The 18,558-nt window shown below is 39.8% G+C and overlaps 1 protein-coding gene across 5 annotated transcripts in view; it reads left to right on the forward strand.

Moving 5' to 3' along the window:
• Positions 1–18,190, forward strand: part of JHY (junctional cadherin complex regulator) — a 30,937-nt gene extending 12,747 nt beyond the window's left edge. The window contains exons 4-9 of one of the 5 annotated variants that reach the window (XR_005586584.1): positions 1,530–1,640; positions 6,973–7,685; positions 8,758–9,063; positions 12,236–12,316; positions 15,621–15,676; positions 16,667–16,793. Coding sequence is in view for 3 of the 5 variants with exons in the window: in XM_039496159.1 (XP_039352093.1) it covers positions 1,530–1,640; positions 6,973–7,685; positions 8,758–9,049; positions 12,236–12,316; positions 16,667–16,792; positions 17,826–18,029 (1,527 nt within the window). In the remaining 2 variants the exon portion in view is untranslated. Of the gene's footprint in view, positions 1–1,529; positions 1,641–6,972; positions 7,686–8,757; positions 9,064–12,235; positions 12,317–15,620; positions 15,677–16,666; positions 16,794–17,825 lie in introns of those variants that run through there. The other 4 variants (XM_039496161.1, XM_039496159.1, XR_005586583.1 and 1 more) reach the window with 4 other exon arrangements.
• Positions 18,191–18,558: the final 368 nt, after the last annotated feature.

Genomic DNA, 18,558 nt, shown 5'->3' on the forward strand with positions numbered 1-18,558 from the left:
TTTGGTATCACATATTTGGCTGAGCCTGTTACTTGACTTGTGGTCTACAGTATTTATGGGGGCTGCTCCATGTCTCTCGCACTTAATACTTGCTTCAGCTGTCGAAATTTCTCTGATTCCTGATGTTTTGTGTGCAGACAGGCAGGCCTGTGTAGCTTCTTGTTCTCCACCCGTTGCCTGCTTTGACAATCGGGATGCGTTCTTTGAAAATCTTGCCTCAATTTTGGGTGCTGAGCCCTTCTGAAAATTCTGGCCATAGTATTTGTGCTGGTTGATGTGACCATATTGATGGTGGTCTTAAAATCTATAGTAGACTATGATCACCCCTGAATAACTCCTCAGGTTTGATTTCCCACGTGAACCCACTATGCCCACTGGTATGGCTGTGTTCTATGCTTTTGCTCATGAAGACCATGATTTGCATATAAGTGGTTTGCTGCCTACCACTGGCTGATTACTGTTACTGCCTGGCTATAAGTGGTGGAAGTTTTATTTGCACTCTGTGGTTGCGCCCATTACTTTTCTACCAACATACCATATATACTCATTCACTAGCCTGTTCATTTATGAGCTGACCCTCCAAGATGGTTAGGTAAAAATAGCAAAAACTGTCTGACCCATTCATAAGCCAACCCTATATTTCAGGGGTTGGCAAGCTCTGGCTCCTGGCCCGTCAGGGTAAGCCGCTGGTGGATTGGGATGTTTTGTTTACTTGGAGCATCTGCAGGCATGGAGCCCCTCAGCTGGAGCCATTGGCTGGGAGCGGTGAAGCGCGGCCACAGGGAGCTGAGGGGCTCCATGCCTGCAGATGCTCCAAGTAAACAAAACGACAATGTGTTAGTTATTAAATTCAATGATTCTATAGAGTTTAAAATCTTCAAAATTTGGTGTAGACCCGTTTATAAGCCGACCCCTGCTCTTCGATGCATCACTTTTTATCAAAAATATTCGGCTTATGAACAAGTATATACGGTAGTTTTGATTTATAGTGGTTTCTGTACTGGATGAATAACTGCATTGGTCTAGACTTTGCTATGGTGTATGTCCTCTCGTGACTGTTTTAGTTCAGTGCTCATTGTCTGCATGGCAGGGATAGATGCATAGTTTGCTTTCTTCTGCCTGTATTAGAGGTATCTACCTTACATATATTGGACAGCTTGGTCATCTATTAGCTTTTGCTATGAGTAGGAGTCCCTACTGTATGCAACTTTACTTCCTCTGTTCTCTTTGAAAGTGCTCAGAATGTCATCCACAGCCTTTCCTATTAATGGACATGCTACCATGGTCTCTATTAATACTGACTTGTTTGTGAACTCCTTTTGCCTATGTTCCTATTTGGCCCCATCTTTGTCCTGCCATGAATAATGTAATGGTGCATTTTACTGTTTACGGTTACTGGCATGTGGATTGTTGCTTGTTCAACCTTCCCCCCACCCGCCCATCCACAGATCTTTTATGCTGTTGTTGGCCCTACTGAACTAACGCAGTGTATAAAGTCTAGTGGCTCTTAATATGTTTTTCTTCTTTAGGTTTCAGATGTTAAAACTGCTGATGAGAGGCTTATTCAGAATGCCATTGACTTTCAAAGCATGGCCATGGATCCTGAAGACAAATGGCTCCAGAGGTCACACCACTTAAAGGTTCCTTTTTGGGTGGAATATGAATCTGGTTTTGGGAATCTATAATGCAAAATAATCATGTTCTTGATGTTTTTTTCACCTCTAAATTTAATGTATGGCAGATTTGTTATTTTTTTCCCTTTCTTAATATTACTATTTCACAATTCTTTTAATGGCTTTCATCTGAGACTCTGAGCATTTACAAGCATTGCTGTTAATCATTTACAGTGCACCTGCAGTGTGCTAAATTGCACATCAGTTATGCCTCAGACCTTTGTAAATGCATTCATCATTTTACAAATGGACAAACCAAAGTATAGAGAGAGATTAAGTTTTTCGCCCAAGGCCACATAACATGTTAGGAATCCTGGCTCCCAGTGCTATGCTCTATTAGACCATATTTTTGCAAGAGAAGTAGATAACTATAATTATATATATATATATATATATAGATATATATATATATATATATATATATATATATATATATATATATATATATATATATAAAGCCCTACCTCTCTAATACAATGTCAAAGTAATTAGTTGCTAAAGTAAAATGGGCTATAGAGAATATAAATATTTTCTTGTTCTACAAATCTTGTGCACTGAAATCCATCACATACATTAAGCATGGAAGAAATGGACTAGATGACCTCTTGAGGTCCCTTCCAGGCCTACATTTCTATGATTAAGTAGCGTATAGTATCTGCTTTCATAACTATTTATCCTACTCTGTAAATCCCATGACTACCTACTAACTGTCCAACTAGATAGGTAGCTAGCAGATTTATAGAGTAGGAAAGATAGTTATGAAAGCAGAAAAATTATGCTGCTTGATCCATATGATGGATTAAATCCACAGTATACCTCCAAGTCTCAAGGAGTCCTGGATTTAAAAGGTCAAGTCTCTTTAGGATTATATGATGCTACTGGCCCATAAAACGAATACATCCAGTGCTCACTGGTTTTGGTGGGTTACCAGGGCTTCTTAATTTCATTGTTGCATTCCATATTTTTTGGGGAGGGAGGATGCTGATCTCTATCAGGGGGATGTTTTAAGACAGAAAATGTTTACAGGTGGAGGGGGGTGCACCTTAGGGTCTGTCAAGCTAGGTAGTTACCTAAAATTGATAAATCTAGTAGATGACTGACTGCCTTTCACACTAATGCAGTGAAATAATTATCTCTTGGAATAAGTCCAGAGTAGACCAGGTTTCATCACTGACAAAGACATAAGCACTTTAGCAGTACCTGAGAAAGTAGAATCCAGCTAGAACAGATGTGAAAACTATTTATGGTAGCATCAATAATTAATTTAGCTTGCTGCTCAGACTATAGTGGAGAAGGAGAATGTAAGGACCAAGAGATTCATTTTGTTCCTTTGCCCTTACAATAAAGAGCAATGCAGCTGTAATGTGGAAGATTGTAAGTGGAGTACAGTATTTGAAAGATATGTAATTAGGCATAAATAAGGAATGGAATCGTCAGTTTAGGGTAAGAATAAACAGATTATGCTCTGAATAAGACCAAAAATAGTCTCAAACAGATATACAGGCCAACAGCACCTGATTCTCTGCATCAGCAGAAAATTCTCCTAAAGCCCTGGCTGGGATGATTTAGTTGGTGTTGGTCCTGCTTTGAGCAGGGGGTTGGACTAGATGACCTCCTGAGGTCCCTTCCAACCCTGATATTCTGATTCTAAAGAAAATAAACATGCAGTAAAAAGAAACAAGAGTTAAGCAGTCCTAAAACAGAGTAAAAGGGGAAAGAAATCTGTCCCTAGTTAAGGGTTGGCATAGATCACTTCCCTGTTGGAAGAAGAGGGGAACCAAGGACTTGAGTCACAATTCACTCATTGGTCAGCTCCTGAGTCATCACAGATATGTCCCATTTCTTATCAGGGCAGACTGTATTGTTACAGTTTAGGGTCTAAAAATAATAACCAGAGTATAAAATAAGTGTTAATGTTCATTGATAACCTTAGCTGAGAATTCCCATTTGTATTTGATTGAGTTCTGTAACAATCTTGTTCTTTCCCAGTTGTTTTTACAAGTAGGGAAAAATTTTGCGATCTTGATTTAGTTAATGAAAGTCTCTATTTGGCAATTTAGGAGAAGTGTAACAGTGACTTTCTCAAAGGGTGCTGGAGGCAAAACAGTAGGGACCAGCAACTGAAGGATCTTCCTATGCAGCAGTGTCTGCCATGGAACAGACCACTTGCTATGTAGGTGGGACAAAACCGAGTCTGCAACAGTCTTATGGTACCGTGCTAAAGCCCTGCGGCCTGATTCTCCACTCCACTGCGCCAGTTTTACACCAGGTTTCATAGATTTCTAAGGCCAGAAGGGACCATTAGATTATCTAGACAGTCCAATAACCTGTTTTTCACTGATGCACATAGTCCAGAAAGAAATCCAGTCTCAAGTTGAGAAATTAAGAGATGGAGAATTCACTACTTCCCTTGATAGTTTGTTCCAATGGTTATTCATGTTCACTGTTAAATTGTGCCCTATTTCTCGCTTGAATTTGTCGGGTTTTAACTTTGTTATGCCTTTCTCCACTAAATTGAACCTGCAACCACACCTCTTACTGACCTTATAAAAACCAAGATGTTCCAGGAACATGTTCATGTTTTGTCAGATGCTGTGTGAAGTTCTGGCTTGAGGCAAGAGCAAGGCAATGCCATGGAAAATGGGGAGGAGAGGGTCTGGAGTTTTCCATGATTTGAAATCTTCAAGTTGAGACTGGACACCTTTTTGAAAGATCTGGTCCAGTTCAGCCAGTAGCCATTGAGCTGGATGCAGGAGCTACTGGGTGAGACTTCCCAGCCTGAGTGATGCAGGAGATCCCAACAGTCCCCCCTGGGGATATTTTTCCATAGGAAAGATGGGCTTTTCTCCATTCGTTGCATGTTCCAGGCTGCAGCATTCCCCAGTGAGGAGCTTCTGTCACTTTGGAGAGAGGTTCCCAAGCATTTCCTTGGCAGCTGGCACATGTCACCAGACAGAGACCCTGCACCAGCTCCAGCTCTGCTCAGCCCGCTTCTTGCTGTTGAAACCAGTCTGTGAGGAAGCATTAAGTGCTAGACCATTGGACTGTCTGCCAAGATAATGCCACTTCAAGTCGACCGAGTTAGGCTGGTATAAAACTGATGTAACTGAGTGAAAAGTCAGGCTCTCCTGGTCTTTACAGGGTCATTCCCACCTGCTTTTACAGACTTTTTGTATGTTTAAAAGAGTTATAACATGGGTATGTCCCATCTACACAGGTAAGATCAAACATTGTGACAAGATATCCTGATATAGCAGGAATTGCTCTGCAGCTGGCTCATAGTATAGTAGCCAACTGGGTCTATGTGACTATGAAGGGAGAAGTGTAAACATAGGGGGGAAACGAGATAAATATATGTATTCTTCTTGTAAGCTTTTCTTCTCCTTCTTGTGTTTTCCTTCTCCTCAGACACTTTCCCTCACACACTAAGCCCTGAATGTTTTTTTGACTCCTAAGGGATTTGGACACCTAGTTCCCATACATTTAATGGGAATTTGGCATCCAAATTGCCTAGCCTCCTTTCAAAAAAAAAAAATCTCTGCCCTAGTTTCTGTATTAAGTTTATGCTGAAGTAGCTCAAGCAGATTGTTTGAATTTCCTGCTGTTCATTTAAGGCAAGAAGCTGTGCTCCTTAAGAGAGCAAACAGCAGTTTATGCTATTATTCATGGTAAAAGATGTTCTGTAGATTTGAAATTTCTTAGTAAAGGAAGAATTTTACAATGCTACTTGATCCATCTAAGTGGGAAAACAATGGCTTAGTCACAGTTTGTCCCTGATTCATGCTGAGACCCTGGGACCCTTCCATAGGTGGCACCATCAGTAAAAGCACTAATCATTATGGAAGAGGTCTAGCTAACGAATTATCATCTTGGCACCAGGAGTCAGGATTCCCCAGGGCTAAAGCTTTCACCAAAACATTCAGCTCTATATGTGGACTTAATACCTACCATTAAGCAGTTACTCTGAGTGCATATGCTATGTAGTGATTGCAAGTGTTGGTAACAAAAGAACCCTAGTGAGACTGGAGGATGAAATGGAGGATTTCAGTTCTGATGAAGATTAAATGGACTGAGAATGACTTTGTATATTACCTTTAAGGAAACCTATATCTTGCCTCAAAAGGAACACCACCTGGTGCCTTAATTGGGAAGATGATAAATCTTAGGTAAACCCCAGATTTCAAGTATGTTGCTTTGGGTAGTGAGAGAAGTCTCACTGAATTTAAATTTCTGAATTGTTTGTTTGTTGTTTGTTTGCTGGGATACATGTTCCAGGATTTACAAGCACATGAATACTTGGTTTAACAATTGAAACACTTTAAACCGTGCACATTGACTGCAAACAAGCCTAAAAAATGCACCCTTCGAAAAGGTCGTGTGTAATCTACGCTGTGACTAGTGCTGTGGACATTAGCAATAAGTAATGGGTTGAATAACTTGAATTGAGACTACTACATGCAGACAATAACTCCAGGCAAGTCTCTTACTATATATATTGCTTTAACTTGCAATTCCAAAGACATTTAAGGACATATTTACACTAAATAAGTCACACTGGAAAAATACTTATTTCATCAGTCTGGAAAACTTTTGACCAATAATATGTCAGAGTAAAGCTCTGCCACTAGCTCCTTTTACAGTATTTTAATTTTTACTGTGTGGGAGAGGGAAATAATTGGCTGCCTGTATTTTTATTTATTTCTACTAAAAAACAGACATTGACTTATAATTAAAATCATAAACAGCAATAGCAAATCAGAAGTTAACGCCTTCTGTCCACCTCCCATTTCCAAATCTAGCAACAAAACAACCAGTACACAGAGCCAAATTCTCTGCTGCTGTAAATTGGCACTCCTCTATTGAGGTCAATGAAAGTGTGCCAATTTACACCAGAAGAAAATCTGACTCCAAAATTGCTCAATTATACACTGGAACAGATCCACAGTTGGTATAAATTGAAGTAGCTCCAGTGAAGTTTACAGGTTTGCCACAGTTTACAGTAGCTGAGAATCTGGTCTACTATACATACAAGTGTAGTAAAGTAAAAACAAGACAGCACTTCAGCATATGGTTAACCTTAAGTACATGCTCAAGTCCCACTGACTTCTGTGGAATTTAAGCATATGCTTAAGTGCTGTCCTGAATTGGGGCCTAAGGTTTGTGCATGTAGAGAAATCCCTGAATGAAAGGTGGTGGTGCAGCAAAAAGTATGTGTAAGTTTAGTATGTTTGTCTCTTCAAGATATCATTTAATATGCATGCAAAATGATCACCTGAGAGTTTCACAATACTCTTTTTAGGATCACCAAAATAAACGGCCCCAGGCAGACAGAAAAAAATTAAATCGAGTGCTAAGAGAGAGATCTTTACCAGCAAATGATGTCCAGCATCCACCAGGAAGACTAGCAGAACCAAGACCTCAATATCACACACATCGCAATGTATCAGAATTTGAGAACTTTCATATGGATTCAAACTCTTTTGAGGTGCTAGAACTTGAAAAAGATGACAGTAGTTCACTGCATAGTTGGTTACAAACAAATCCCTTCGTTGATCCAATTACTCCTTTCATTAAGACTAGTTCAGCAGCAGATTGGGAGACACACTCAAATACTTTACAAAATAATTCAGATCTGGTAAACCGGAATCAGAAGCAAGTCTCCATGAACTTGGCTTCATCTAGGCACCATCTTGAACTAAAAACGCATAAAAATGCTACTGGGTTGAATTTATCTCCAGCATATATTAATGAAGAAAACAAGAAATATCAGCACAACTCCAGAAACAGACCTCCATATAATCAGCAACATTTACAGAATAGTTATGTTTTGGAGCCTCTTCCACCTGATGGGCACGCCAAGGGTCACATGCTCCTACACCAGAAAAGCATCGCATCTACTTACAATGCTAATTTCCAAGAATCAGTAAAAGACCAAGTTTCAACTCAGAATCATAGAAAGCAATTTTATATAGACAAGAGCCGTCACAACAACTGTGCTACCAACAGCTTGTGGTAAGGACCCATGTTTCAAAACGTTATTAGCATAATGGTACATGAGGCCAAGAAAGTCATATTAGAGAAGGTCAAGGAAGTGTTCAGAAAAATCTGATACATTCCACCTCAATAATTTATTCATAACTTATAGTTTGTTCATTAGTGTTTGATTTAATAAACAGTTTAACACTATTTTTAAGCTTTGATCTTAGTGTGTTTGTACATGCAAGGACTACAAGATCAAGTTTAAGAATGGTAACTGAAAAACTGATATTAAAAGAGCAAAACAAAAAAACATTTAGTTGCATCATCCATAAACTGAGTCTAGAGGAGCCTGTTTGTACTCAACTTGTTTATACCAAAACCCAGCTTATGGCAAGGTGGAGTGAAAATCCCAAATTGCTCCAATGCAATTCAGTGCGCTGCCGCTCATCTTTCAACACTTGTCTATACTGGTATTCTTCTTTAAAATCTTCCCTCCACCAGAAGTGGTCGTAGTGTATATAAGGTACAAGCAGCTGGTCGCATTTTTACCAATCCTGCACTTGCTCTGTTTATCAAATTCCCATCAAAGTCAAAGGTTTTGTGTGCCGAAGTTCTTGGAAGAATAAAATCTGAGACTGCTAGCATGAAAAAGGCATGAGAGGTTAAAACTATTTATATAGAGCTTGTGTGGATTGATGGTAATAAATGAAAATTCTACTTTCAATTAATACAAAGGGCCTGATTTTCACCTACTTAAAAGGTCTGCTTCAAAGCCCACTGAAATCGATGGGTATCTTTTCATTGACTTCAGTGAGCTTTGGATCAGGCCCAGACTTTGCCCCAGTTGACTTAACGAAGTTATTCCTGGTATACATGGGTGTGTGAATGAGATCAGAATCAGTCACAAATGGTCATGTTCACTTCTGATGTTCTGAAAGCTTGCGTGCGTAATTCAATGAGTTGAAAATGTACCCAGCAAACAATAGCTAATGGTTTTCAAAATAGGTTTGAATAGCAATCACAATTTCAGTTTACAGATTGCTTATTGGGCCTTTGCATCTAGGTATGAGTAAACACAATTTCCTTCTTTCGTTTTAAAATTGAGGCCATCCCAGTCATCTGGTCAGAAGCCGCTAGCAGGCCCTTCTCCAACCACACAACTTATACAGACAATGGAACAACATCATCAAAAAATCTCTCATCTGGAAGACACTCATCTTGCTGAAAGGCAGTTCTCTGGCTTGTTTCCACCTGTAATCCCAAGGGTAGAAAGTGACTCAGAGATTAACACAGAAAGAAGTGAAGGAAGCCAAGTGAAAATTAGTCGCAGCAACTCAGAAGGGTACCTGCTGCAAATGGAAAAGCAAAAACAGCTGAAAGAAAAAGGGACTAGGAAGGTAAGAAAATATGGGTGAGTTAGAAACCAATTTTATATTGCTGTTCCCTCCTCTGATTAAATTAGTACTTTGTGCTTGTTATCCATAGATCTCAAAGCACTTTAAAAGAGGTATTATTCCCATTTTACAGAAAGGGAATTGATACTCCGAGAGGTTAAGTGACATGCCCAGCATCAAGCAACTCAGTGGCAGAAGCAGATATGGAAAAAGAAAATAACTAGTAGCTGACCTGACCAACTCACTCACACACTTTATATTCCAAGGAGTTGAAGCAATTCACAGCTGCATCTTTCCACTCCACTTTTCAGAGAAGGTCACCTGCTAGAACACATGCGGAACTGTTGATCTTTTAAGTTATTCCTGTGGTAAAATGATTGAGAAAGAAACCATTTGTATAGGACAGCAGGTAGCCAGGCCTCAAGTCTGAATAAGTTATTATCCTTGTCATGCCCATTTGCCAGTCAGAGCAAATCTCTTGGTTTCCAAGGGAATTCAAACGGAACAACATTAAAAGTTACAGGATTTGTGAAGCTAATGTTATAAACATTATTCCAGGTCTTCTGACAATCCCATTCTGATCACTTATTAAAATTGAGCTCTTTGTCTCTTCTGTGTGTCCAACTTTCATACTGTAACCATTTAACGCTGATGTAATGGAACAGTATAAAGATATCCTTGTGCACCCATGACAAATTAAATGTTTAAGAAGTTAGCTTGTCTGCACTGAGAAATGCAGCTAAGCTGGAATAATTATTCATGTGCTTCATCTAGGAGGCAGTTTGTGTATTGCTGCTTGACTGCCTCTAAGAAGGGTTAGCTGGATTAAGATAGTAACTACAGGGCAGATTTCCTTCCTTTTCCATTCCCTGCGTTCAAGCCATTGTTTTTTGTCCTTTTTTCCAATAACTTTCTCACACTTACACGTCTGAAGAATTTTGTGGAGAATAGGATTGTTTATGTCTCGCAGTACAACCCAGCTTCTCACATTAAACAGAAGTCCATACAAACACACCAAGGTCAAATTTAATTCACACATATTTTGGCTTTGAAAATATATTGGAAATTACTACAGCTGCTTGAGAAAAACCTGGATTTATTCCATACAGCTAAATGGTTAACTCCGTGTACTAACTTCAGTTTAAAAAACAATTATATAATTGTTCCATAAAAGAGTTCGGATACTTGACTCCAAAGAAAAGTCTAATATTTCTATAGATTTCATTTGTTTGCCAGTTGGGTCTGACTTAAAACATGTTCATCATTTGAAGAAAGTACTTTTTTGCTGGTAGAAATTCTTTTGGCATTTCTGTAGCCGCTCCATTATTGGAATTACTACAGTAAAAGGCCAGAAAGAAAATAAAGCAAACCAGAGTCTGGATTATTAAGCATTTTCACTGGCACACTTTTAAAATTTTGCCCAGCTATGAAAGTTAATTGAGTCTCTTTGGAACAGATGTAACGAGATCCAGGAATGCCCAGCCCTCCCCAGACAAGCCAGAAAAGCACCTTATCCTGGAGCTAACATAATGGATGGTTAGAAATGGATTAAGATTAAATTCTGGTTCCCCACACAAACAACTTAAAAAAGGGTTTTGCACGGGGGATCAGCACAGGGCAGAAGAAAAGTGAAAGTGCTCCCAAGCAGGAGGGTGGGTGCAGTGCCCTTGTGTGGGCTTGGTTGAGGCCATTGCAACAAAAACATAGTATGTGATTCCACTAGCAATGACCGTCCTTTTTACCTGCTCCAGCCAATTCACTTGTAAAGGTTTTGTTCCATACTAGTACCATTAATTTTTGACCTTTTTAGGTGAATGATTGCTTCCAACTAAAAAGGGTGAAGGGGTGCTGCTCACAACACTGTCATATGGCCAAATGAGGTTCCATATAGCAGTATTATTAGGAAAGAGTAAACTTTGCAATCCCTAGTTATTAGGAACTGGGTTCAAAGTCAACCTAATTAGAAGGTTCTCCTGTTACTTATGGCATTTCTGAGAATGGAAGTATAAGGGCACTCAAAAGATGCAAGAAGAATTTGACTAGCCTTATGGGAAAACAGTGTCTAATTGTCATGCATCACCAGTTTAATATTGTAAAGGAGAGTCATTTTAGAAACTATTCCATATCATTTTCATAAGATAAAGGGAATCTCTGACAACAGAGCACTTTGTTGATTGGATTTATGAGCTGTGGGATTTTTTCCCAACAAGTTTATTAATTTAAAGCTACCTGGCCAGATTCGTCTCGGTTATATCAGTGTAAATTAGGGGCAACACTGATGACTTGAGTGTAAATCAAGAATAATTTAGCTTGTGTAACTGAGATCAGAATTACACTTAGTCCTCCCAAACCATCTTCTAGAGCCTCTACCTTCGTCCCCAGGTCTTCCTCCCCTTCCTTCCATTCTGGGTGAAATCCTGACTCCACTGACTCTGGCCATTGATTTCAGTGAGTCCAGAATTCCACCTTGTGCCTTCTCTCCCCCCATCACTGAATTTGCTATCCCAGGCAAAAGGTCTTTAGTTAGTTACCAGGAGAAGGATACATATGAACTTCTCTTTTATCACCAAAAACAGGGTGTTTTCTGTAGTTTTGCTACAAGGCTTAGTTCAAAAGTTCTGTTAATGTAATAACTGCCAAATGCATTGTCATTTTAAGCTGTTTAACAGAATTCAGCTCATGAAATGCAAGACTGGCAAGTTGCAAAGTTAAGGGAGTTTGCCTGTTAGTCATTCAAATGCCTACATAATATGGGAAATTTTTAATATCACATGAAACAAAATTACATTCATTTACTTATAAAGCAAGTGCCAAAGTTAAGGTTGAGCATGCAACCCAAATTCTGCCCATCTTGTGCATATCCATTACACACCGTCTTTAATTATGTGATCATATGCTGTAGTACAAGCGGAAATTATTCATGCACCTTAAATACACAAGTATTCATGTGAATGCTTTACTTTTCACTTAACTGCCTTTATTTTCAAAACTGTTTTCTATACTCCCTGGCCAAAACTTTCAAAAAGGCAAACCCATTTTTCTCCTGTTCTGTGTTTATACTTGGGAATGTAGTTTATAGTAGGACATACCTGCTCAGGATAAAGACACCTTTAAGACTTTTGCATTACTGAGGGAGACTTTTGCCCTCTATGCTAACAGTTAAAGAAGATGTATTTGATTCTGTCTTAGCCTTCTAGGCCAAGAAATTATATGAACCTGAATGTGAAGCTCGGAGGCCTTGGACCTGACTATGAAGCAGTCAGAGAGAAAGTAGGTGTCACAAATAGCATTTTGTCTGTTTTTTGTGTCTCAAAGTTATGCCAAGTAAGCTGATGTAGAATGCACTGGAGAGGAAAGCACAGTTGATAAAGTAATTTAAAACTGCCTAGTAGGTTATACCCTTAACTCAAGCTAAATATTAAATTCCAAAGAGGACCGTCCTTCTGAGTGTTAGGAAAGCAACTAGTACATAGATGGGCATTACCATCAAATAAATCATAAAGATAATGTTCTGGTCAGGCATCTGTTAACCATGCCATTCATGAGTCCAACTAAGACAATAAAACAAAACAAAACACTAAGATCTCTTCTACCAGTTAGGTTAAGAAGTAGCCCCTTCTTTTCCCATGTGCATCTCTCTTGCCAGGTGCCCTCTCTGATCCATATAAATAATATTGATGCAGGTCCATGGCCACCTAACACATCTTGCCTGTCACTAGGCTGCACCCCATCGCCCTTTGGAACTTTTTATAGAACACTCAAACTTCCAGCCACCTGTGCTAAAAGAGACTCTCCTTAGCAATACAGGGTTTGTTACACAGTTGAACAATTCTGCTCGTCCATTAACACTCATTCACACTAGCCAGTTCATTGCAAAACTATGTATAAATATGTGCTAGATTTCAAGACTTGTTTTTCACAAAACCCACAGCTAATTTTCATAGATCAAAAGGGACCACTGTCATCTTCTAGTCAGATATCATGCATAATATAGGCCATAGGATTTCCCTGAATTAATTCTTCATTCTAGTGGTTGAACGAGAATATCTCGGTTAGAAAACCCATCACAACCACTGATAAGTTGTTCTAGTGGCTAATTGCTCTCATTTAAATATATACACCTTATTTCTAGTCTCAATTTGTGTAGCTTTCAACCATTGGATCAACTTTCAGTCATTAGAGCTTGTTATATCTTTGTCTGCTAGATTACAGAACCTTTTACTATCAAACTTAACTAAAAGGCATGTTTTCCAATCTTTTAATTATTCTTGTGGCTCTTCTCTGAACTCTCTCCAATTTTTCAAACAGCCTTCTTGAATGGTGGACACCAGACCTGGACACTATATTCCAGTAGCCGTTACACCAGTGCCAAATACAAAGGTCATATAATCTCCATATTCCTACTCAATATTCCTCTGTTTTTAAATCCAAGAATCACATGAGCCCTTTACAACCACAGCGTAGCACTGGGAGCTGATCATCAGTTGATGGGCCACTGTGAACCCCAAGTCTTTTTTCAGAGTCCTGGCTTCCCAAAATAGAGACCTCCATTCTGTAAATATGGCCTACATTCTTTGTTTCTAGATATGACCTTTCATTCAGCCATATTAATACATGTATTGATTGCACCTAGCTTGGCAAGAGAGCCAGATTATTCTGTAACAGCAACCCATCCTCTTCATTATTTACCACTCCCCCAATCTTTATGCTTTCTGAAAACTATCAGTAATGACTTTGTTTTCTTCCAAGTCATTACAAAAATATTACATAGCATAGAACCAAGAACAGATCTCTGAGAGACCTCATCAAAAATCATCCAATTGATGATTCTCCATTTACAGTTAGATTGAGACCTAACCCCACTTCAATAGGTGCCACTGATTCTGTATCATTCTAGTTTCTTAATCTAAGTGTCATGTGGTATCAAGACATCTACATTTATTATATCAACACTATATTGTAGTAGCACATCCTCACCTCGTGGGCGCCCCCTTGTCTCTGGTAGCAGAGCTGCGTGGAGTCCTTGTCGGTCTCCTCCACCTGGGCTCTCCTTTGGACGTGCAGCAGCCTCTCCTGACTCCCTCTCTGGGTGTTCTGTGGCTTGGCCCTCCAACCAAGTCACAAAAAATGTAAACCCCTTCCACGGCAGCAAGAGCAAGTCCAAATAAAAGTCCACACAAATCTTCAAACTAACAGCCCTTCCGCCCCTCTCAGGCTTCACTTGTTGACTGTACTTCAGGGCTCCCCCACCAGGAGCTTCAATTGCTAGTGTCGTTTGCTCCTCTGCTATTTCCTGTCTATTAAACCCTATCCCAGGGCTTCTCTCCACCAGAGAGACCTGTCTTCTAGGCAGTCTCTCTTGACCTGAGTTCCCTCAGTCTGCTTGTTAGGCCTAGCTCTGCCTCCTCTGGTCAGGAGGCAATTAGTCAATCACCCCGCCCCCCTCCCCAGGTGCAGAGCATGACTAATTGGGGTTCTTTCCCTGGCCTTGCAGATGATGGAGATTATGCCCCATCACACACTTTTATCAGCCCAGTTTGTAATCTCATTAAAAAAGATATCAAGTCAGTTTGAGAAGATCTATTTTCCATAAACCTGTGCTGAGTAACATTAATTATATTATCCATCTAAACCAGGGATCTCAAACTCAAAATGACCACGAGGGCCACATGAGGACTAGTACATTGGTCCAAGGGCCGCATCACTCACACACACACACACACGTGCCCCCGGCCCTGCCCCCACTCCACCCCTTCCATGAGGCCCTGCCCCTACCCCGCCTCTTCCCACCCTTTCCCCCACATTCCAAACCCTTCCCCAAAGTCCCCACCCCAACTCTGCCCCCTCCCTGCCCCTATTCCAACACTTTCCCCAAATCCCTGCCTCTTCTCCGCCTCCTCCCCTGAGCGTGCGGCTCCCCGCTCCTCCCTCCTGGAAAGAACAGCTGTTTGGCAGCGGAAAGCACTTGGAAGTAGGCAGAAGAGAGAGGACATAGCGCACTGGGAGGGGTTGGGAGCGGCGGGTGAGGGGAGCTTGGCGGCCACAGGAAATAACTCGGGGGGGGGAGGGCATGGGGAGCTTGCCGGGCCGCGTGTTTGAGACCCCTGATCTAAACTCTTTGTTACAGTCCCATATCAGCCATTCCATTACATTGTTGAGGATCTATGTCTGACTGACAGCCTACCATTACCAAGGTCATCTAATTTACCTTTTTTTTAAAAATATTGCCACAACAAAAGTGTTCTGCCAGTCCTCTGGGTATTCCCCAGTGTGCTAAGACTTGTTCACTACCAACATTAACAGTCCAGATTTCCTTTGATATCATGGATATCTGTCCAGAAAACTCATGCATGCACATAAAAACGAAGAAGTGTATAATAGAAGGAGAGACAATTATATTTTTGATAGATTCATCCCTCTAGTTTTGTAGTTCCCAGAAGCAGGTATCCATTAAAGGAATTTTCAGCAGGTGAGTATCCAACTGAAGGCAAATCCAAACGGCTTTGTTCTCCCTGTGGTAGTTGAAATGTACATGAATGACTTTAACATGATTGAGCTGCACTGTCATTCACAGTCCAGAAGACAGTCTTATTGAACCTTGGAAGAGAAAATGAAAGTAAATACAGTAAAGTAAGTGCAACAGGGAAGTAGCTGAATGCACATTACTCACTATTAAGCAAACCTCTGATCTTACTGTGCCAAAGAGGAGATGATTGTCAGAGAAAGAGTCTGAATGAAAAATATCATTTGACCTCTTCACTGCCAGTGACTTTATTAGTTACATTAGGCAGATGTACATCTCAAGTGCTGCAGAACATATCCCTTGTGCTCTTGCACCTCACTGATAAGACAACAACTATTTATATTTATATAGTGTCCTTCATAAAACTATCACAGAGCATTGCGTAGCTAAAATGATAAAATCGTCAGCCCTTTGGCAGTTTAAAAGCTACAGTGATTTCTTCAGCCTTGCAGTAAATGAGATAGATTGGTCATCTCAAATCTATATCAATAGAGAGGGATGCATTGCTACAAAATGGCCTTCATCCATACAGCAGAGGGTTCTGTCTCTTTTTAACACTTTGGCAACACTTGTATAGCTTGTCATGCCAATAAAGTGTTATTAAATTACAATGGGGGGAGAAAATGAATGTTGACACCAGCTCCTAACTGGGGCAAACTAAAATACCTTGCTGAGCCTGAGAGTAACAAATGGTTGAAAACAGAGACAGAAAATCAGTTAAATAAATGGACTACAGTCATTCAAGGCTTTAAATGCAGTAGAAGGACTTTAAAAATCAATGCAAAATTGGACAGGTAGCTAGTGCAGCCATTTTAGAATGGAAGTAATATGCTGAAACAGCTATGTGGTAATAAAGATGCAAACTGCTCCATTTTCAAGTAGCTGCATCCTCGATATAATAAAGAAGGAGCTCTTGAAAATAAAGAATTACAGTTCTCTAACCTTGAAAAACTAGATTTTTAAGAAGATCTTGCTGAGCAATGATTAGCGGCATTTTAAACAGCCTCACGGGCGTAAATGGGAAAGTCCAGCAGTAAAGGGGTTAATAAACTGGTCCCTCAAAACTTTAAATAACCATTACATTTTTCACTTGCCAGACAGAAAAGTTAAATAAGCAAAAGGAATATGCACAGCAAGTTAAGGAGTACAACATGAAGAACGTTGCTACTGCGCAGAAACCACCAGCAAAACCTCCGATCAAGTCATCATTATCAAGACATAAGGTCAGACTAGAAAGCATCTCATTAGATGGGGCTAGAACTCTCATTAAAGTGAGAGGAAGAGGGCTTGAGAGACTGGACTCTGCATGTGTCCATGGGCCTCCGAGAACCATGGAAAGTGAACTCCTAGAAAAATTTTGGGTTGGGTGCCAAAAGATAGAGGGGCTCCCACTGCCATTTTTATAGTCTTTTAAAACAATCCCAGACACTCCTAATACAGAGAGTTCCTCAAGGTCAGTTACCTATGAATTATTTTTGTACAATCCTCATTGTATTCCTTCTCTTGTCAAGAAATTTATCAGCCTTCAAACTAACCAGAAATGAAATTGGAAAGGGACTCCATTTAAGTTAGTCTAAGCTTTGATTTTAAAGTCTTCAGGAGTGTCACAACATCTTATCATTTTAGGCCTTTTGTAATGTAAATTTTGGGGATGGATGGGGGGGGTCTATTATAGAACAAATCTCCGTTTTCTGAAACTTGCCACATTTAGACTATGAGGAATTCACTGCCACAAGATATCATTGAGGCTAAGAGCTCAACAGGAATAAAAAACAGAATTGATATTTATAACGGCATGTGAGAATATACAAAATTATAATAGTAAATACTATTTTTGTTATACAAAGTTTTGGAAGCGATATAAACCTGCATGCTTCAAGGCATAAGGCAACCTCTAACTCAGGGATCAGCAACCTTTGGCATGCGGCCCGTCAGGGAAAGCCACTGGTGGGCCCGGACAGTTTGTTTACCTGCAGCATCCGCAGGTTCGGCCGATCTCAGCTCCCACTGGCTGCGGTTTGCTGTCCTAGGCCAATGGCGGCTGCAGGAAGCGGCACTGGCCGAGGGATGTGTTGGCTGCTGCAGAGTTTCTTGCACCTGCCTCTAAAGCATCTGGTACTGGTCACTTCAAGATATGGAATTATTACATCATTAATCTGATCAAGAATTTTCATACTAATGTTCTCCTGCCATTTTAAAAGTGTTGTTCTGATTGTATTGTTAATTTCAAACTTCTTTCAATCTTTATATGATTAGGCTCTGGAATATGCTAAGAAGATTCCTAAACCAAAACCTTTCTCAGCAAAACAATCAGATGAAGAACCAAAAGAGGAAAGAACTCCAGCGCATACTTTAAAAGGACAGAATTTACCTCAAATTTCCTCACTGAAAACTCTGCAAAACAGGCATGAAATAGAGAAGCAAGTTGTGGATGCTTTCAAAACCCTTCACATTTTATAATAAGTATGAAATTATTAGGGAGCTGTAGAGGGTAGACAGTATCTGAACTGTTTACGTGGTGCATTAAATTATGTATGTTTCCCAGATACAGAATTTCAAGACTCCGCTACTTAAATAAGAGCCTCTACCATTAAAAAAAAAATCGATTTCAAAAGGTGAAATATTTTCAGATCAATTGCCCTTATTTTAGTCCAATTTTATTATAGCCAAATTATTATTTTTTTAAACATAATCTTTATTTTAGAATTGTGCTTTTTATTCTATTGTTTCCTTCCTTGGAATATCCTGATTAAGCTGCTGCCTCTTTCTGAGCAGTTATCCAGAAAGAGTGTCGAGTGGATTTAGGTGCCTGCAAGGTTCAGCAGGAGTTTTGTGAATTGCAGCAGAACCTAAACCTGGGACTTTGATGCCTAAACGCATTTGTAAATCTAGATCTGTGTGTCCTATTAGTCTTTCCCAAAATGCTCGTTCTTTTTATGCTGTGAAATCAACCTACAGCTACTTACTAAAACATTTTTTATATTTTACA

This window comes from Mauremys reevesii, linkage group 12, assembly GCF_016161935.1.
Source record: "Mauremys reevesii isolate NIE-2019 linkage group 12, ASM1616193v1, whole genome shotgun sequence".
In the NCBI taxonomy this organism is placed as follows: Eukaryota; Metazoa; Chordata; order Testudines; family Geoemydidae; genus Mauremys; species Mauremys reevesii.